Raw genomic sequence first — 22,288 nt, forward strand, 5'->3', positions numbered from 1 at the left:
GATAATCACTGTCGGGGTAATGCCGGTTCGCATGGCTATGCCGAAGCGATACAATTCTGTATTTTAAATTTTAAGGCCAGACATGTAGTTTGTTGAGGGTTGTTTTTAGGTAAGGACTGCATGCCAAGTCAATTATATTTATATAGCTCTTTTCACAATATAGATTGCATCAAAGCAGCTTCACAGTATCAATCAAAACATAATAACAATGTTCGTTTCTTAGTGGAAAAACATCCACTAGAGCTGATCAAGGATATTACTGATTAATTAATTTGAATATCCCCAACTGAGCAACAGGCCCGGTTCTACGGGGGTGCTTGAGGGTGCTAAGCACCCTCAAACAAAAGTGAAAGCACCCTCAGATTCAATTTTTATTAGCACACATGTAAACGAGATTTTGGTGACAAAAGAAACACAGACAGATTTCACACTCATAGCCTACATATGTTACACAAACTAAATCCATTACGCGATTTTTCAAATCAGAAATGGATATCGAGCATAACATTTAACATAACAACAATGTTGTCGTAGACAAGATACGAATTGCTCGACCCTCTTTTGAGCACCCTCATTATTTTCAAAAGCACCCTCAGTGATTTGGTTCTAGAACCGGGCCTGCTGAGCAAGCCAAAGGCAACAGTGGCAAGGAACCGAAAAACTCCATCAAGTGACCCAATGGAGAAAAAAAACCTTGGGAGACCCCAGGCAGGCTCAGTCGGGGCCAGTTCTACTCTGGCATTTATGAACTATAGGGTGGATTTACAGTAACTTAAAGTTAAAAATGTATATCAATGTCTCTAGTTAAATATCTTTGAATAATTCATACATTGAAATTAACAACATATTCGAGAGATTGCGATTTTGGGTTTTTGTAAATAAAAATAATACCTTTAAGGATAAAACTGTGGGTCACATTAGTAGGGTTAAAATTATAAAAACTTAAATCAACCCTAAATGTATTGGTTATGCTACAGTCACAAAACAAATCAGCACTTGATTCTTCAACAAGACCACAAAATGAGCAAGGTTAATCAATATCAAAAAATTTACAGATAGATTAATTAAACCTGTCACTCATATCTTTTAAGTTGTTGCACTTGGGATAACGTCAACATGGCAGATGTCCAGATCACATTTAAACTTAATGTGATCAGGCTATAAAGTACCTACACTTTTAGCATTCGTTAAGTTTATTAAAATTAAGTACAGACTCAGTGAGTATGTGGTTTAGAACGCAGCCATGGTCCAGCTATGTCAAAGCAAGACAAATTTACAAGTTTACATATCACTCAAAACTACAATTCCCAGAATTCCCCCTGCTCATCACCTGCACTTAATAAGCCATCATCCTCACCTGCACCTGATCAGCACACACATCACCACAGTATTTAAACACACCTCAGACACACACTTTGTTTGGTCTTAGTCTGTGGATTACTCACTGGTCTGCTTACCTGAGTTATTGATCCTCTGAGTGTTCTCCAAGAGCTTGTCTCCTAGTTCCTTCGTCTGTTCTCTATCACCAACATTCCTGCAATCCCTGTAAGACAAAGACATTATTTATTCATTCACTCTCACAGCATAGCAAGTGTGTGCTTGTGTATGGGGACATACTTGCCATTTGAGGTCATCCCCTCTATCTTCACCTGCTCAAGAACTGAAGTTTAGTTGGTCTTATATGTCGATTAGTTATTTGGTCTGTTCATAGTGTATGTTGTGTATACCTGTTTGTCCAGCTTGTACTACTCCTATTTCTGTTTTTTTCTTATGAATGCTTGTACTTTTGCAGATTTGATCTGGGAAACACAACTTCGTTCTGCTGTAGAGTTGGAATGACAATCTTCTGCTGTCTGTCTGAGGCCTTTACTCGTTCCGTCCTCCCTCTCTCTCTCTCTCTCTCTCTCTCTCTCTCTCTCTCTCTCTCTCTGTGTGTGTGTGTCTGTCTGTTTACTGCGAATCAGCAGATCGCCCTGTCCTCCCTCTCTGATGTGTGTGTGTGTGTGTGTGTGTGTGTGTGTGTGTGTGTGTGTGTGTCACAGACACTTTAGTTCATCCTTACCCTTTACTGTGAATCAGCAGATCGCCCTGTCCTCTCTGTCTGATGTGTGTGTGTGTGTGTGTGTGTGTCACAGTTACTGTAGTTAATCCTAATCCTTTGATCATAGTAATGTGATGCTTGTATTGTGATTCTTTGTTTTATTCTATTTATATTAAACTTCTTTTGTTTACTGCTCTTATAAACATCCCAAATATATCATGCAGATTTAGATTTGATGTGTGTTTTAAAGTCTCTTTTAGCAGCCGACCTATGCCAGTGTTTTACCAGTCTTTAAGAGTTTTTGTATATTTCACTTTATCCACTTTCACACAGATTTTTGTTACTATTATTATGTTTTTAATTTGGTTTATCATGTTAACTGTTCTGTTTCCTTTGTAGATCTGAGATAAATGGGTCTGATGTGATCTCGATCACTGGGATCCAGGGAAGACACCACGAGACCAGACAAGGTATTAAGTATAAAAAGTATTTTATTGAATTAAAATTAAACTATCTCCTAAACTAAAACTTGGTGACTCCCCTTCCTAGATCCAGGGGTGCGGGATGGAGCAGGCATTAGCAATGGATACACACAGCGGGGCCTGTGCCAGAGGTAAGGCTCACAGCCAGAGGTAAGTCACGAACAAACACTTGTAAGGAAGTTGCACCGTCATTCTTCTCACAGCCAGAGGTAAGGAAGTCTCGCCATTGTTCTTCTCACAGCCAGAGGTAAGTCACGAACAGACACTTGTAAGGAAGTTGCACCGTCATTCTTCTCACAGCCAGAGGTAAGTCACGAACAGACACTTGTAAGGAAGTTGCACCGTCATTCTTCTCACAGCCAGAGGTAAGGAAGTCTCGCCATTGTTCTTCTCACAGCCAGAGGCCGGTAAAGGAGCAGATGCCTAGAAGGGATACATGTGACAGTTCCTCTTCACACCACCAGGGGTAAGTAATGGAGCTGATGCTGGTAAGGGGTTCGCAAAACAGTTTCTCTTCACACCACCAGGGGTAAGTAGTGGAGCAGAGTACTGTTGATGTGTAATATTCATGCATTGCTGTTCGATTCTCCTGTTCTAAATGAGAAACAGTATCTGGGTTAGGGTTTGTGTTCTTGATGTTGCTGCACAGGTTCCTGAGATCCTGAATGGTGATGAGCGCGTCGGAGCTGTTGTGCTGAACGCGGGAGCGAACGACATCAGGCTGCGGCAGATGGAGGTTTTGAAGGACTACAGGAGTCTGATCGAGACGGTACGCAACACATCGCCTGAAGCAACGATCATCGTGTCTGGACCGCTTCCCACATACAGACAAGGACAGGAAAGGTTCAGTAGACTATCTGCACTAAATGAATGGTTAATGTTATTGTGGAATGGACAGAAACTGCTCTTTGTAAATAATTGCAATCTGTTTAGGGAGAGACCTGGGCAGAATCAGAGCGGCTGTTCTGTCGGACAACATCTCCAAGACGTTACACACCAGATAACTAGTAAGTCAAAGATGCTCCTTTGAAAGGAGTTTCTCCTGATTCCATCTCTTGGACTGATGTCTCTGCCTGTAAGGCTATCTTTTGCCATCCTAATACACAATCACCCCATGTATATGCTTGTGTAAAAGTCTTGCTGTATTTTTCCTGGGCTTTAGCTGCCATAGCTTAGCCTCTTTTGTATAGACTTATTAGCCTTTCCTTCACTCTTTAACTTATTTCTTATTTGCACATCTAACCCTTTCTGGATCTACTTTAAATAATGTTTTCTAGATTATTTTTTTCGACTAAGTTTCTCTAGTAGTCTTCTATTTGGTGATTTATCTTTCTTTGTTTTTCCAAAAAAAGAAAATAAATGTCTAATCCTTAAGCATATCCACGCACACGCTATTTAGCAGGCGCTTAACTGTTCAATTACTGGCCAGAATTGAACGGTTAAACCCCAACGTTGGGCGCCATGTTTTACTGTGCGTGTGCTTTAATCTTAACACCTTTCAACCTTATTTATTATCCTCAGGTTAGATCGAGAAAGTCAAATCTGCCTTAAGTCATAAGCATTTGAATGGTACTTGCAATTTGTTCAGATGACTTCTCTGTGGTCAGTTCTTGCTTAAGGTTTATTAACAACACTGCTAGACAATTACTTGTAATTAGCATTAGTTACTTATTAATGTAAATATTCCAGAAATAAAAGTTGGGCTCAAACTTAAATTCTTTACGCTCAAACTCTGGAATAGCCTTCCTGATATGGTTTGACATTCTGACTCGCTGTCACAGTTTAAAACTAGACTAAAGACACATCTCTTTAGCCAAACATTCACATACTGCTTACCTTTTATTTCTCTGAATCAGATCGAATGCATTTAATACTATAAAACTTGAAGAGTCTGTAGGTTACTTGTATAGGTTGTATAGTATTTATAGTAATTACTTTCCTGTGTGTATTGCGTGACTGATGGGTGGTTGGGCAGATATTGTGTTTGGGTTGTGGAGAGTTTGAGATTGTGGTTTTTAACATCTACTCCTGTGTAATGGAAATCATTATGAACATCAGCTATGCTAATTATTTCCCATCTGTTTTCTGCCGTTATCTCGGGGCGCTTGTCTTGAGAAAAATGGTGTTCGTCAACTCCAGTTTGTATCCAGCCTCTCATGGAGACTTCAGATGCCCCAACGCCTGCGATGAGAAGACTAAATGCCTGTGAAGAGACTACTCGACGGCAGAGGGTAAGGTGCGCAACTCACTGCTTTCCTGGTGCTCATGTTCTTGATGTTGCACAGGTTCCCGAGATCCTGAATGGTGATGAGCGCATTGGAGCTGTTGTGCTACATGCGGGGCGAACGACATCAGGCTGCGGCAGACAGAGGTTCTCGAGGACTACAGGAGTCTGATCGAGACGGTACGCAACACATCGCCTGAAGCAACGATCATCGTGTCTGGACCGCTTCCCACCTACAGATGAGGACAGGAAAGGTTCAGTAGACTATCTGCACTAAATGAATGGTTGATGTTATTGTGTAATGAACAGAAACTGCTCTTTGTAAATAATTGCAATCTGTTTAGGGAGAGACCTAGGCAGAATCGGAGCGGCTGTTCTGTCGAACAACATCTCCAAGACGTTACACACCAGATGACTAGTAAGTCAAAGTGGCTCCTTCAAAGGAATGTCTCTCTTGGTTCCGTATCTTGGACTGATGTCTCTGTCTGTAAGGCTATCTTTTGCCATCCTAATACACAAGAATCACCCCATGTATATGCTTGTATAAAAGTCTTGCTTGATTTTTCCTGGGCTTTTGCTGCCATAGCTTAGCCTCTTTGGTATAGACTTATTAGTCTTTCCTTCACTCTTTAACTTATTTCTTATGTGCACATCTAACCCTTTCTGGGTCTTCTTTAAATAGTCTAAAAAAAAAAAATCTAGAAAAGATTAAGTTTCACTAGTCGTCTTCTATTTGATTTAACTTTTTTTTTTTTCAAAAAATAAATAAAATAAATTTGTAATCCTTAAGCATATCCACGCACACGTTATTTAGCAGGCGTTTAACTGTTCAATTACTGGCCAGAATTGAACAGTTAAAGCTCCACGTTGGGCACCATGTTTTTCGGTGTGTGCTTTAATCTTAACACCTTTAACCTTATTTATTATCCTCAGGTTAGGTCGAGTAAGTCAAATATGCCCTAAATCATAAGCATTCGAATGGTACTTACAATTTGTTAAGATGACTTCTCTGTGGTCAGTTCTTGCTTAAGGTTTATTAACAACACTGCTATATAATTACTTGTAATTAGCATTAGTTATTTATTAATGTAAATATTCCAGAAATAAAAGTTAGGCTCAAACTTAAATTCTTTACTCTCAAACTCTGGAATATCCTTCCCGATATGGTTTGACATTCTGACTCGCTGTCAAAGTTTAAAACTAGAGTAAAGATGCATCTCTTTAGCCAAGCATTCACATACTGCTTACCTTTTATTCCTCTGTCGAATTGGCTTGAATGCATTTAATGGCATTAGTATAGTAATAGTGTTATAGGTTACTTGTATAGGTTGCATAGTGTTTACAGTCATTACCTTCCTGTGTATTGCGTGAATGATGGGTGGTTGGGCAGATATTGTGTTTGCGGTAGGTGGTATGCCATACGGAACCGTTGCCAATGAAACGCATTACCGCTACAGTGGAGTTCGACAGCCTTAGTCAAACGGGTTGGCGCGTATGGTTGGGTTGCAGAGAGTTTGTGAGATTGTGGTTTTTAACATCTACTCCTGTCTAATGGAAATCATTATGGACATCAGCTATGCTAATTATTTCCCATCTGTTTTCTGCTGTTATCTCGGGACACTGGTCCCGAGGAAAAATGGTGTTAGTCAACTCCAGTTTGTCGGTGCTGTTGTGCTGCACGCGGGAGCGAACGACATCAGGCTGCGGCAGACGGAGGTTTTGAACGACTACAGGAGCCTGATCCAGACGGTACACAGCACATCGCCTGAAGCAACGATCATCGTGTCTGGACTGCTTCCCACGTACCGACAAGGACCGGAAAGGTTGAGTAGATTATTTGCACTAAATCAATGGTTAATGTTATTGTGTAATGGACAGAAACTGCTCTTTGTAAATAATTGGACTCTGTTTTGGGAGAGACCTGGGCTGTATCGTGCTGATAGCCTTCACCCCAGCAGAATCAGAGCGGCTGTTCTGTCGGACATCTCTAAGACGTTACACACCAGATAACTAGTAAGTCAAAGTCCAAATCACAGTTTTTGTTGTCCAAACTTGATTGATATGCTTAGTGTGGAACATTTATATTGAAACTGTGTCTATTCCTCGTTTAGTGACGCCTGTGGAGAGATGACTCGCCGGCTGTGAGCTGCTGGATCGGCGGTCAGCGCTTGAAACGTCACGTGCCGATGCTCATAAATCAGTGGTTAGTTACTCTTTGACTCCGACTTTGTCTACTCCATGCATTTCTCTGTCCAGGAGGATGCGATCATGTCTGGCTTCATTCACTCCGGCACCGACACAACACCATGGATCACACAGCGGAAGACACGAGCCATGACCAGAGCTAGAACCTCTCCGCCGCCCCTCCCGGTCTTCGAGATCTCGACCCGGAACCGCTTCTCCCCTCTTCACGAGTCGGAACGTGACTACGCCTCGATCATCGGCACGTCCATGGTCCGTCGTGTCCGTGCTACCTCGGGTAAGGATAAGGTGTGCACCCACTGCTTTCCTGGTGCTCGTGTTCTTGATGTTGCTGCACAGGTTCCCGAGATCCTGAATGGTGATGAGCGCGTTGGAGCTGTTGTGCTGCATGCGGGAGCGAACGACATCAGGCTGAGGTTCTGAAGGACTACAGGAGCCTGAATGAGACGTTACGCAACACATTGCCTGAAGCAACAATCATCGTGTCTGGACCACTTCCCACATACAGACAAGGACAGGAAAGGTTCAGTAGATTATTTGCACTAAATGAATGGTTGATGTCATTGTCATGAACAGAAACTGCTCTTTGTAAATAATTGGAGGGTTGGGTTTTTAAAAAAAAAAAGAAAATAAATTTTATTCCTTTAAGCATATCCACGCACACGCTATTTAGCAGGCGCTTAACTGTTCAATTACTGGCCAGAATTGAACAGTTAAAGCCCCATGTTGGGTGCCGTGTTTTATGGTGTGTGTGCTTTAATCTTAACACCTTTAACCTTATATATTATCCTCAGGGTAGGTCGAGTAAGTCAAATCTGACAAATCATAAGCATTCGAATGGTACTTACAATTTGTTCAGATGAATTCTCTGTGGTCAGTTCTTGCTTAAGGTTTATTAACAACACTGTTAGACAATTAGCAGTAGTAATTTATTAATGTAAATATTCCAGAAATTAAAGTTAGGCTCAAACTTAAATTCTTTACGCTCCAAAACTCTGGAATAGCCTTCCCGATATGGTTCGAAGCTCTGACTCGCTGTCATAGTTTAAAACTAGACTAAAGACGCATCTCTTTAGCCAAGCATTCACATACTGCTTACCTTTTATTCATCTTTTGAATCGGATTGAATGCAGTTATAAAGGTATAAAACTTGAAGAGTCTGTATGTTTCTTGTATAGGGTGCATAATATTTACAGTAATTACCTTCCTGTGTGTATTGCGTGAATGATAGGTGGTTGGGCAGACATTGTATTTTTGGGGTAGGTGGTATGCCATACGGAACCGTTGCCAATGAAACGCATTACCGTGACACTGGGGCTCGACAGCCTTAGTCAAGTGGGTTGGCGCATATGGTTGGGTTACGGAGAGTTTGTGAGTGTGTTTTTTAACATCTACTCCTGTGTAATGGTAATCATTATGAACATCAGCTATGCTAATTATTTCCTATCTGTTTTCTGCTGTTATCTCGGGACGCTTGTTCCGAGAAAAATGGCGTTCGTCAACTCCAGATCGTCTGAGCTGTTGTGCTGCACGCGGGAGCAAACATCACACAGCGGAAGACACGAGCCAGGACCAGAGCTAGAACCTCTCCGCCGCCCCTCTCGGTCTTCGAGATCTCGACCCGGAACCACTTCTCCCCTCTTCACGAGTCGGAACGCGACGACGCCGTGATCATCGGCACGTCCATGGTCCGTCATGTCCGTGCTACCTCGGGTAAGGATAACGTGCGCACTCACTGCTTTCCTGGTGCTCATGTTCTTGATGTTGCTGCACAGGTTCCTGAGCTCCTGAACGGTGATGAGCGCATCGGAGCTGTTGTGCTGAACGTGGGAGCGAACAACATCAGGCTGAGGTTCTAAAGAAGGACTACAGGAGCCTGATCGAGACGGTACGGAACACATCGCCTGAAGCAACGATCTTGTCTGGACTGCTTCCCACTTACAGACATGACTAGTAAGTCAAAGTCCAAATCACAGTTTTTCTTGTCCAAACTTAATTGATATGATTAGTGTGGAACATTATATTGAAACTGTGTCTATTCCTCGTTTAGTGACGCCTGTGGAGAGACGACTCACCGCCTGTGGAGAGACGATTCTGCCTGTGAGCTGCTGGATCGGTCAGCGCTTGAAACATCACAAGCCGATGTTCACAAGTCAGTGGTTGGTTACTCTTTGACTTCGTCTACTCCATGCGTTTCTCTGCCCAGGAGGACGCGATCATTTCTGGCTTCATTCAGTCCGGCACGACACAACACCATGGATCACACAGTGGAAGACACGAGCCAGGACCAGAGATAGAACCTCTCCGCCGCCCCTCCCGGTCTTCGAGATCTCGACCCGGAAACGCTTCTCCCCTCTTCACGAGTCGGAACGCGATGACGCCATGATCATGGGCACGTCCATGATCTGTCATGTCTGTGCTACCTCAGGTAAGGATAAGTTGTGCACTCACTGCTTTCCTGGTGCTCATGTTCTTGATTTCGCTGCACAGGTTCCCGAGATCCTGAACGGTGATGAGCGTGTCAGAGCTGTTGTGCTGAACGTGGGAGCGAACGACATCAGGCTGAGGTTCTGAAGGACTACAGGAGCCTGGTCGAGACGGTACGCAACACATCGCCTGAAGTAACGAGCCTTGCACATCTAACCCTTTCTGTGTCTTTAAATAATCTTTTCTAGATTTTTTTTCGACTAAGTTTTATTAGTCGTCTTCTAATTGATTTATCTTTAAAAAAGAAAATACATTTCTAATCCTTAAGTATATTCACGCACATGCTATTTAGCAGGCACTGAACTGTTCAATTACTGGCCAGAATTGAACAGTTAAAGCCCCACGTTGGGCGCCATGTTTTACGGAGTGTGTGCTTTAATCTTAACACCTTTTAACCATATTATTTATTATCCTCAGGGTGGTCGAGTAAGTCAAATCTGCCCTAAATCATAATCATTTGAATGGTATTTACAATTGTTCAGATGACTTCTCTGTGGTCAGTTCTTGCTTAAGGTTTATTAACACTGCTAGACGATTACTTGTAATTAGCATTAGTTATTTATTAATGTAAATATTCTAGAAATAAAAGTTAGGCTCAAACTTAAATTCTTTATGCTGCAAAACTCTGGAATCTACTCCTGTGTAAGGGAAATCATTATGGACCTCAGCTATGCTAATTATTTCCCATCTGTTTTCTGCTGTTATCTCGGGACGCTTGTCCTGAGAAAAATGGCGTTCGTCAACTCCAGTTTGTCGGAGCTGCTGTACTGCACGTGGGAGCGAACAACATCAGGCTGAGGTTCTGAAGAAGTTCTACAGGAGCCTGATCGAGACGGTATGCAACACATCGCCTGAAGCAACGATCATCGTGTCTGGGCCGCTTGCCACGTACAGACAAGGACAGGAAAGGTTCAGTAGATTATTTGCACACACCTAATAAATAGTAACTCAAAGTCAAAATCACAGTCTTTGTTGTCCAAACTTAATTGATATGCTTAGTGTGGAACATAATCTTGAAACTGTGTCTTCCTCGTTTAGTGACGCCTGTGGAGAGACGACTCTGCCTGTGAGCTGCTGGATCGGCGGTCAGCACTTGAAACATCACAAGCCGATGTTCACAAGTCAGTGGTTAGTTACTCTTTGACTCTGACTTCGTCTACTCCATGCGTTTCTCTGCCCAGGAGGACGCGATCATCTCTGGCTTCATTCAGTCGAGCACTGACACAACACCATGGATCACACAGTGGAAGACACGAGCCAGGACCAGAGCAAGAACCTCTCCGCCGCCCCTCCCGGTCTTGGAGATCTCGACCCGGAACCGCTTCTCCCCTCTTCGCTAGTTGGAACGTGACGCCACCGTGATCATGGGCACGTCCATGGTCCGTCATGTCCGTGCTACCTCAGGTAAGGATAAGGTGCGCACTCACTGCTTTCCTGGTGCTCATGTTCTTGATGTTGCTGCACAGGTTCCTGAGCTCCTGAACGGTGATGAGCGCATCGGAGCTGTTGTGCTGAACGTGGGAGCGAACAACATCAGGCTGAGGTTCTAAAGAAGGACTACAGGAGCCCGATCGAGACGCAACACATCACCTGAAGCAACGATCGTGTCTGCACTGCTTCCCACTTACAGACATGACTAGTAAGTCAAAGTCCAAATCACAGTTTTTGTTGTCCAAACTTAATTGATATGCTTAGTGTGGAACATTATATTGAAACTTTGTCTGTTCCTTGTTTAGTGACGCCTGTGGAGAGACGACTCGATGGCTGTGAGCTGCTGGATCGGCGGTCAGCACTTGAAACATTACATGCCGATGCTCAAAAGTCAGTGGTTAGTTACTCTTTGACTCTGACTTCGTCTACTCCATGCGTTTCTCTGCCCAGGAGGACGTGATCATCTCTGGCTTCATTCACTCCGGCACCGACACAACACCATGGATCACACAGCGGAAGACACGAGCCAGTACCAGAGCTAGAACCTCTCGGCCGCCCCTCCAGGTCTTGGAGATCTCGACCCGGAACTGCTTCTCCCCTCTTGGTGAGTCGGAACGCGACGCCACCGTGATCATGGGCACGTCCATGGTCCGTCATGTCTGTGCTACCTCAGGTAAGGATAAGGTGCGCACTCGCTGCTTTCCTGGTGCTCATGTTTTATGATATTGCTGCACAGGTTCCCGAGATCCTGAACGGTGATGAGCGCGTCGGAGCTGTTGTGCTGAACGTGGGAGCGAACGACATCAGGCTGAGGTTCTGAAGGACTACAGGAGCCTGATCGAGACGGTACGCAACACATCGCCTGAAGCAACGAGCCTTGCACATCTAACCCTTTCTGGGTCTTCTTTAAATAATCTTTTCTAGATTTTTTTTTCCGACTAAGTTTCATTAGTCGTCTTCTAATTGATTCATCTTTAAAAAAGAAAATAAATTTCTAATCCTTAAGCACATCCATGCACATGCTATTTAGCTGGCGCTTAACTGTTCAATTACTGGCCAGAATTGAACAGTTAAAGCCCCCCGCTGGGTGCCATGTTTTACGGTGTGCACTTTAATCTTAACACCTTTTAACCTTATTATTTATTATCCTCAGGTTAGGTCGAGTAAGTCAAATCTGCCCTAGATCATTAGCATTCGATTGGTATTTACAATTGTTCAGATGACTTCTCTGTGGTCAGTTCTTGCTTAAGGTTTATTAACAACACTGCTAGATGATTACTTGTAATTAGCATTAGTTATTTATTAATGTAAATATTCCAGAAAGAAAAGTTAGGCTCAAACTTAAATTCTTTATGCTCAAACTCTGAAATCTACTCCTGTGTAAGGGAAATCATTATGGAAATCAGCTATGCTAATTATTTCCCATCTGTTTTCTGCTGTTATCTCGGGACGCTTGTCCCGAGAAAAATGGCGTTCGTCAACTTCAGTTTGTCGGAGCTGCTGTACTGCACGTGGCAGAGAACGACATCAGGCTGAGGTTCTGCAGAAGTTCTACAGGAGCCTGATCGAGACGGTATGCAACACATCGCTTGAAGCAACGATCATCGTGTCTGGGCCGCTTACCACGTACAGACAAGGACAGGAAAGGTTCAGTAGATTATTTGCATACACCTAATAAATAGTAAGTCAAAGTCCAAATCACAGTCTTTGTTGTCCAAACGTAATTGATATGCTTAGTGTGGAACATTATATTGAAACTGTCTGTTCCTCGTTTAGTGACGCCTGTGGAGAGACGACTCAACGCCTGTGGAGAGACGACTCTGCCTGTGAGCTGCTGGATCGGCGGTCAGCGCTTGAAACATCACACGCCGATGCTCACAAGTCAGTGGTTAGTTGCTCTTTGACTCTGACTTCGTCTACTCCATGTGTTTCTTTGCCCAGGAGGACGCGATCATCTCTGGCTTCATTCAGTCGAGCACTGACACAACACCATGGATCACACAGCGGAAGATGTGAGCCAGGACCAGAGCTAGAACCTCTCCGCCGCCCAGAACTGCTTCTCCACTCTTCTCGAGTCGGAACGCGACGACGCTGTGATCATCGGCACATCCATTATCCGTCATGTCCGTGCTACCTCAGGTAAGGATAAGGTGCACACTCACTGCTTTCCTGGTGCTCATGTTCTTGATGTTGCTGCACAGGTTCCCGAGATCCTGAACGGTGATGAGCGCGTCGGAGCTGTTGTGCTGAACGTGGGAGCGAACGACATCAGGCTGAGGTTCTGAAGAAGGACTACAGGAGCCTGATCGAGATGGTACGCAACACATCGCCTGAAGCAACGATCATCGTGTCTGAACTGCTTCCCTCTTACAGACAAGGACAGGAAAGGTTCAGTAGACTATCTGCACTAATTGAATTATTAATGTCATTGTGTAATGAACAGAAACTGCTCTTTGTAAATAATTGGAATCTGTTCTGGGAGAGACCTAGGCTCTATTATGCTTCACCTCAGCAGAATCGGAGCGGCTGTTCTGTCTGACCTCTCCAAGACGTTACACACCTAATGACTAGTAAGTCAAAGTCGCTCCTTTGAAAGGAATGTTTCTCCTGGTTCCATCTCTTGGACTGATGTCTCTGCCTGTAAGGCTATCTTTCGCCATCCTAATATACGAGAATCACCCCATGTATATGGTTGTATAAAAGTCATGCTGGATTTTTCCTGGGCTTTTGCTGCCATAGCTTAGCCTCTTTGGAATAGACTTATTAGACTTTCAATCACCCTTCAACTTATTTCTTATGTGCACATCTAACCTGTTTTGGGTGTTAAACTTAGTCGAAAAAAAGATACTAATCTAGAAAAGATTATTTGTCTAGTCATCTTCTATTTGATGTTTCTTTTTTTTTTCCCAAAAAAAGAAAATACATTTTTAATCCTTATGCATATCCACACACATGCTATTTAGAAGGCACTTAACTGTTCAATTACTGGCCAGAATTGAACAGTTAAAGCCCCACGTTGTGCGCCATGTTTTACGGTGTGTGTGCGCTTTAATTTTAACACCTTTAACATTATTATTTTTTATCCTCCGGTTAGGTCGAATAAGTCAAATCTGCCCTAAATTATAAGCGTTCGAATGGTACTTACAATTTGTTAAGATGACTTCTCTGTGATCAGTTCTTGCTTAAGGATTATTAACGACACTGCTAAACAATTGCTTGTAATTAACATTAGTTATTTATTAATGTAAATATTCCAGAAATAAAAGTTAGGCTCAAACTTAAATTATTTACGCTCAAACTCTGGAATATCCTTCCCGATATGGTTTGACGCTCTGACTCGCTGTCAAAGTTTAAAACTAGACTAAAGACTGAATCAGGTCGAATGCTTTTAATACTTTAAAACTTGAAGAGTCTGTAGGTTACTTGCATAGGTTGCATAGTATTTACAGTCATTACTTTTCCTGTGTGTATTGCGTGAATGATGGGTGGTTGGGCAGATATTGTGTTATTGCGGTAGGCGGTATGCCATACGGAACCGTTGCCAATGAAACGCATTACTGCCACAGTGGGGCTCGACAGCCTTAGTCAAACGGGTTGGCGCGTATGGTTGGGTTGTGGAGAGTTTGTGAGTGTTTTTTAACATCTACTCCTGTGTAATGGAAGTCATTATGAACATCAGCTATGCTAATTATTTCCCATCTGTTTTCTGCCGTTATCTCGGGACGCTTGTCCCGAGAAAAATGGCGTTCGTCAGCTCCAGTTTGTATCCAGCCTCTCATGGAGACTTCAGATGCCCCAACACCTGCGATGAGAAGACTAAATGCCTATGAAGAGACGACTCAACACCTGTGAAAGATGACTCGACGCCTGTGGAGAGACGACTCAATGCTGGTGATATGTTATGCCCTTAATATAACATGATTAACTAAATGTAATTTTCCATGTACTTTCCTGTAATGCACTTTCTGTAAAGCTGCTTTGAAACAAGTATTGTGAAAGGACTATACAAACAAACTTGAATTCACTTGCAGGGCCAACAGACACGGAGCTTACAGCGGGGGAGCTTCACTGCAAAGCAGACAGGTACGTAATCCTCTTCTTTAAGTGACAGACAGAGAACTTACGGCTGGAGGTTTCACTGCAAAGCAGTCAGTTAAGCGTTCACCATGTGTCTCTCTTCACAGTGGGCTGCCAGATAAATACACTCAATGGTCTGTGAAGTACAGCAATGTTAGCCTCTTCTTATGCAGTCAGAATGTGATGGAAAACTCCGGTAAGAAGTGGACATCCAGGGGTTTAGGTTTACACTTAACACAGCAAACAGTGCATCACATCCCTTCAACTCAACAATTCAGCACTCAGTGGGAAATACTCATATATGGCCGTTGCCCTTCTTCTGAACTGGCATTCACATCAAGAGGTCCCACAGACACGAGAGGAGGATGGAAATTGATTTGGACTACTCATGATCTCTCACAAATGATCTTTTGTCCCATGGTTACCTCCTTCTCATTGAATCAGCCTGCTCTTTCTCCCAACTCACAGCACCGTGCCCGTTCGCCGGCCCCACTTCCTCTTCACCACGGCTCACACTTTCTCTGAGAACACTTCTCCCAAAACAATTCCCTGTTTGGTCTGTACTTCCTCCTTTTATACTCCTCTTATCGCAACGCGTCCCAATCGCGAAGCTTTACTCCCCATGCACAGCTGCCAGCGACGTTTGGCTGATCACCCCATTTTTGGGGATTTTTGCACTACCCTGGAACTAACCCGGTGTTCCTTTTTTTGGGTCCGGCAGGAGGCAATCACGGCGAACATTAGTTCCGCTTTGTTAGGGACAAAGTTGGATTTTGTCACCCTGTGACATGTACTTTTTCAAAATTTACAATTTTATATTTGTGCATTTTCCTATCGTTTGCATTTATTTTATTTCTTTCTCTTGTCTTTGCATTTTTTTTTCTAAGCCAATTGTTTTTCTAAGCCCGTTGTTTTTTGTTTATGATTAAATGTCTTCCATCTTTCATTTATGCTATTTTAATTGTTAGTAATTATGCTGTTCTATGTTCCTGTCCAATTGACTATTTTATGCTGATGGGGTTTGACTTGTGTGGATCTTGACTTGTGGATCCTGACTTGTGTTTGACTTGTGTTGATCTTGACTTGTGTTTGACTTGTGTTTGACTTGTGTGTCTTGACTTGTGTTTCACTTGTGTGGATCCTGACTTGTGTTTGACTTGTGTAGATCCTGACTTGTGTTTGACTTGTGTGGGTCTTGACTTGTGTATGACTTCTGTGTCTTGACTTGTGTATGACTTCTGTGTCTTGACTTGTGTTTGACTTGTGTGGATCCTGACTTGTGTTTGACTTGTGTTTGACTTGTGTGGGTCTTGACTTGTGTTTGACTTGTGTGGATCCTGACTTGTGTTTGACTTGTGTGTCTTGACTTGTGTGTCTTGACTTGTGTGTCTTGACTTGTGTGTCTTGACTTGTGTGTCTTGACTTGTGTGTCTTGACTTGTGTGTCTTGACTTGTGTGTCTTGACTTGTGTTTGACTTTTGTGGATCCTGACTTGTGTTTGACTTGTGTGGGTCTTGACTTGTGTTTGACTTGTGTTTGACTTGTGTGGGTCTTGACTTGTGTTTGACTTGTGTGGATCCTGACTTGTGTGACTTGTGTGGGTCTTGACTTGTGTTTGACTTGTGTTTGACTTGTGTGGGTCCTGACTTGCGTTTGACTTGTGTTTGACTTGTGTGGGTCTTGACTTGTGTTTGACTTGTGTTTGACTTGTGTGGGTCTTGACTTGTGTTTGACTTTTGTGGATCCTGACTTGTGTTTGACTTGTGTGGATCCTGACTTGCGTTTGACTTGTGTGGATCTTGACTTGTGGATCCTGACTTGTGTTTGACTTGTGTGGGTCTTGACTTGTGTTTGACTTGAGTGGATCTTGACTTGTTTGACTTGTGTTGATCTTGAGTTTTGTGGGTCTTGACTATTGTGGATAATGCCTTCTATTGTCTCTGTAGCACAGGAGCATTTTTTAAAAAAAGAGAATTTATTAATGTCATGAAATTGATTTGACAACATTTGCTTTTGTATTCATGGCTTGGACACTTGTACCATTTTTAAGCCCCTTTCCCCCTTCTTAATACTCATTTTGTGTTATGACCATTTTTTTTGTCTGGTCTATTTGCACTGATGATATTGTGCTTTTGGTTTGCTATTCTTTGCATTTATTTAATCTTTTAATACTTCCATACCTCTGTTACCTTTCCCTTTAAACTGCTTGTAAATATGCTCTTGTCCTATTTGTTTTAGTCAATTTTAGTTGTATAGTGCTTCTCAAAATAGTTTAAAAGTCTCTTTATGCCACTTAATTTTAGCCTTTGTGTTCCTTTTCATCATTTATATTGATTTGTCCTAGTATCCTCTTCGAATCCCTCATTTAAGTTTGATTGTCAAATGATGGCCTTTGTTCATTATTTCTTATGTGTTTTTTTATATTGTCTTTAAAATTTTGTATTTTTACACTTTTGTAAAAAGTCCCTATTTTTTCCCCCATTGCTTCATGCTCATTTTTTCCCTTTTGTAGAAATGTTTTGTATTTATGCTGTTGATTGAATGTATTACATTGACAAATGTAAGGGAATACAACAGGCAATCATTTTCTTCTATACATAAATGGTTTGAAACTAACAAAAAAAATGCATTAACTGTACTGTCATTTTAATGCATTGTATTTTTAGGTGTTGCATTTTTATGGTCTGAAATTAAATATCTCCAACTTCTTAAATGTTACTGTTCAGAGAGAGACTGTGGGCTTTCTGAGAAGGAACATGGCGTTCTTGTATGTACAGTCACTGCAAATCTTCACTACATTAATGCCTTTTATTATTTATACTTTTATAAATCTGTACAAGTAATTTGCTTTATACAACACAGTCCTGAAACTGCTGCTGTTGTATTTATGCCTTAACCTCATGTATTTAAGTTTTTTTTTTATTGTCACAATGGCACTTTTTGCATAGGTGCATTTTTTTCCCCATCTTTTGTATTAATTTCATTCCTTTTTCTTGTCTTTCCCTTTTTTTTCCTAAGCCTATTTTTTTTTGTTTGATTTAATGTCTTCCATCTTTTATTAATGCTCCTGGTCTTAGTCAATGGGACAGGGACATTGAACGCTTTTAGAAAAATGGGAATGGGCATAAAAAGGCTTTACCCTGTTCTATTTTGTATTGAAAGGAACTGCGTCAAATGGTTTGTCTGTACTTTTTGCATAATTATGCACTTGTTTTTATTCTCTTACTGTCTTTTGTATGTTAGCATTAGTGGCTGTCTTATCATGCCAATTTTCTGCTTTGGTTCATCTCTGTTGTGGTCACTTGTATTTCATGCTGCGATTTCATTCAGCCTGTTTGAATTTTGTTCTTCCCTTGATGGTATGGCTATCGGGTTCATGGGGTACTTAGTTCTCCACATTAACAGAAGTTAATGAAAATGAATTTTCTTTTTAAGTGTTCAACCGTTGGAATTGGGTCGGTGGGATTTGTAAAGACAAGGGACTCGTCAAAGGACTTGTGGATCTTGACTTGTGTTAGACTGACATGTCCAGGGTTGATTTCAACCCTTCACCTCAATCAACTGCAGGTGCAAATCAAAGTTACTTGAGCTACAATATATAGGGGTGTAATGTAATTTTTGTATTTATGGTTTCGCCTCTTGTTCCATTTAAGATCAATTTTGTCCTTTTATTATCCCTTTCTATTTTATGACCCTTTTGTCTTAAATAACATAAACAATAAAATTAAAAACCTAAATATACCATAAATGCATTTTTTAAATTATATATCTTTCACTGGTTTCTAACATTTTCTGTCTGCTTTTTATGTTATTGTTTGCCTTTCTTATATGCTATTGTTTTCCTTTCTTATATTGTAAAGCTTTGTATTGAAGTTTTAAACTTACTTTTTTGTATTTTGTTGCACTTGATTTTGTTTTTAATTTCTTTGTTTTTTTTATAGTTTTTTTTTTACTTGGGTTAACAAAAGGCTTTAAACAGAACATGGAAACAAATATAGACCATAAACCGTGTTTCTACTCTTTTATGACTTTACTTGTGCCCATACTGTGTAATTTGGAACACCCCATTTGTGAATCGTAACTTTTTTTGCATTTTCAAAATTACTTTAAGTTTTTGTGAGGTTTATAATCTGTTTTGGTTTATTTTGTGTTCCCATTAAACAGCTGGAGGGACCGGCCAACACAGGATAGTCAATCCAGTCTGATGTCCTTCACACTCAGCCTCTCATTGATGCTGCTCCCCTCCTCCTCTACCTGTGTCATCTAGTTAATGCGGCCTGTGTTTGTTGACTACTTTCAGCCCTTTGGTTCATCCTTCATTTACCCTTTACACATTGAGTCCACCTTTGTGCCAAGCCCCAGACTTGTGGCGGAGCTGGTAATCTGAGGCCCAAGACAGGTCGACAGAGTGAAAGTTAGGTTGATGCTCTATCAGGTCCTCCATGGGCAGTTATTGCCCTGCAGTGCAGTGGTCTTGTCTCTGCCCAGGTCCCCATCTCTAATGGCTCCATCTGAGTTGGTTGTCCACCGAGTTGTAACTGGCACATTCACCAAAGGTCCCCCCTATCATTTTATTGACTGTGTTTTGGCTCTACATCCCATCCTAAAGCAGCTTTGTCCACTTGACTTATTTTTGCTACTTTGTATTGTTTAACCTTGTTTTTTGTATTTCAGCACATTTTAGGTTTTTTATTTTAGGATTTTTTTATGACCTCTATATTTCAATCAGTCTGTCTTTTTTTTCCCTTTTGTACAGTATTTTATTTACTAAATTCTATTTAAACTTTGTTCTGTGCCCTTTATGGTCTTGTCTAAGCTATTCTAAGACAGAACAAAATAAAGTTGTTAAGCATAAAAGCTGCACGTCTCAGATTATTCTTCCTTTTGCATTCCTATTGCCCTTTAGTGTTTGTATTTCTGCTGTTTGCCTTTTATGCCTCTGCCAGTTAAGTCCCTTTTTTTTGCCCTGTTGTAGTGATTTTTACATATTTTTTCCTTGTGGTGTTAGATTAAATTTGTAATACCCTTAATGCCTTAATGCTCCTTAAATTTTGTCTCTGCACTTATGTCCTTATCATGGTCTCAATGGCACTTTTTGCATTTGTGCATTTTTCCCATCTTTTGTATTTTGATCTCTTGCCTTTGCATTTGAACCATCACTGCTCTTGTCTTTGCATTTTCCCTAAGCCTATTTTAGTTTTATTGGCTTTTTATGATTGAATGTTTTCCATATATCTTTAATTTATGCTCCTTGCCTTGTAAGCCATTGTGCTGTTTTATGGCCCAGTCCCATTGACCATTTTTTATGCCCATTCCTATTTTTCTGGAACAGTTGTATTTTGTATTTAAATGTACTTTATAAAAGGTTTGCCTTTACTGTTTGTGTGTTTTGTAAATGTATGTGCCTGTTTATATTCTGACTGCCTTCTGCATGTTGGCATTAGTGGCTGTCTTACTACACCCTTTTTCTGCTTTGATTCATCTCTATGTTCTTGTGCTGATTTTTATTTGTGCCTGATGCTGCTATTTCATTCAGCCTGTTTGAATTTTGTTCTCCCCGATGGGATGGTTGAGTTTTCTGGGTACTTGATTTATTTTCATGAACTTCTGGAAAACTGGAGATCTTTCTTTTCAAGTGTTCAGCTGTTGTACTTCAGTGGGTGGGTCTTGTCCAAGGTTGATTTTTCACCCTGCACCTCATGAGTCTATCAACTGCAGGTGCAAATCAAAGTCACTTAAGCTACAATATATAGGGATGCCTCCCGTGCAGACACTTTTTTTTTTCTTAAGTGTTTTATTTACATTGTACTTATTTCGTATTTATCTTAATTAAAGGGACAACCAAACTATGGTTTCTCCTCTTGTTCCATTTGACTTTCTATTTTATGACCCTTTTGTCTGTCTTTGCATTTATTTTATATTTAGATCTTTATTTTAAAGCATTGTTTTTATTGTTAATAAATACCTTTTAACTTGTTTCTTACATTCTGTTACCTTTTATGCCATTGTTTGCCCCTTCTTATATTGTAAAGCTTTGTATGAAAGTTGTAAACTTGTCTTGTATTTTGTTGCACTTTGTTTTGTTTTTCATTTTAGTTATTAAACATTTTCAAAATTACTGTAAAGTACTTGTCAGGTTATAATCTTTTTTTTTTCTTTTTTTTTATAACCCGTTATCCTGTGTTGGCCGGTCCCTCCAGCTGTTTAAACAGTCCAGTCTGATGTCCTTCTCACTCAGCATGAAGCCTCTCATTGATGCTCCTCCCGCCTCCTCTACCCATGTCATCTATTTAATGGGGCCTGTGTCTGCTGGCTCCTTGCAGCCTTTTGCCTCATCCTTCATTGCACCTTGGGTCAACCTTTGTATTCCAGATTACCAGCTCCGCCTAGGTGTTGATCCTCTGTCTTTGTGCCAAGCCCCAGACTTAACTTTCACTCTGTCGACCTATTGGGCAGTTATCCCTCAAGCTGTATCGGGGGTCTTGCCTTATTCCTTCAACCTCTGTGGTTCTGCCTCTGCCCTGCAGTGCAGTGGTTTGTCTTGGGTGTTCAGCTCTGCCTAAATCCTCATCTCTAATGGCTCCATCTCATTTTGTTGTCCCCCGGGTTTTGCTTGGTCCATTTACCAAAGGTCCACCTATCCTTTTATTGACTGTGCTACGGCCGTACATCCTGGTGACCTTGTTGGGGCTTCCTGCCATGTTCTGCCTCCCTATTCCCTCCATTATCTCCTCTGTGGTGGTTCCCTCTGTCAGCACCTCCCTTGGTCACAGCTCTCTCTCAAGCTCCATATCAAAATGTCAATCATCCTCTGTCTCTTATTTAATACTGTTTCAATTTCTTTTGATTTCTTCTAGTACTGTTGCATAATTCTGTTTCCTTTGTAAGTTTAGTTGTAACTAAATGCTCCCTTTTTATTTTTATGCTGTTGAATGACTTAAATCAAAAGCATAAATACAAAATAAAATATAAAATAAACGCATTGACTTTTAATGTATTTTTTATTTTGGTGGGAAAGTTACTTTTTGAAAAGTTACTTTTTGAGAAGTTACTTTTTGAGAAGTTACTTTTTGAGAAGTTACTTTTTGAGAAGTTACTTTTTGAGAAGTTACTTTTTGAAAAGTTACTTTTTGAAAAGTTACTTTTTGAAAAGTTACTTTTTGAAAAGTTACTTTTTGAAAAGTTACTTTTTGAAAAGTTACTTTTTGAAAAGTTACTTTTTGAGAAGTTACTTTTTGAGAAGTTACTTTTTGAAAAGTTACTTTTTGAAAAGTTACTTTTTGAAAAGTTACTTTTTGAAAAGTTACTTTTTGAGAAGTTACTTTTTGAGAAGTTACTTTTTGA

At 41.1% G+C, this 22,288-nt stretch overlaps 1 protein-coding gene and 1 long non-coding RNA gene across 2 annotated transcripts; both read left to right on the top strand.

Moving 5' to 3' along the window:
- The first annotated feature begins 10,905 nt into the window (after nt 1-10,905).
- On the top strand, nt 10,906-11,439 carry LOC148970840 (uncharacterized). Its single transcript, XR_016147561.1, has 3 exons — nt 10,906-11,075; nt 11,173-11,221; nt 11,318-11,439. It is a non-coding gene; the product is annotated as an uncharacterized LOC148970840 (long non-coding RNA).
- A 177-nt stretch (nt 11,440-11,616) lies between these two features.
- LOC148970841 (uncharacterized) lies at nt 11,617-21,952 on the top strand. The gene is made up of 7 exons (XM_089123700.1): nt 11,617-12,514; nt 12,644-12,712; nt 12,809-13,006; nt 13,069-13,255; nt 13,383-14,758; nt 14,899-14,950; nt 15,052-21,952. Exons 1-4 carry the CDS (start codon nt 12,276-12,278, stop codon nt 13,082-13,084), a joined length of 522 nt encoding a protein of 173 aa, XP_088979826.1. The 5' UTR covers nt 11,617-12,275; the 3' UTR covers nt 13,085-13,255; nt 13,383-14,758; nt 14,899-14,950; nt 15,052-21,952.
- Nucleotides 21,953-22,288: the final 336 nt, after the last annotated feature.

Source organism: Pimephales promelas, chromosome 19 (assembly GCF_988280905.1).
Source record: "Pimephales promelas chromosome 19, fPimPro1.hap1.1, whole genome shotgun sequence".
NCBI classification, from domain to species: Eukaryota; Metazoa; Chordata; class Actinopteri; order Cypriniformes; family Leuciscidae; genus Pimephales; species Pimephales promelas.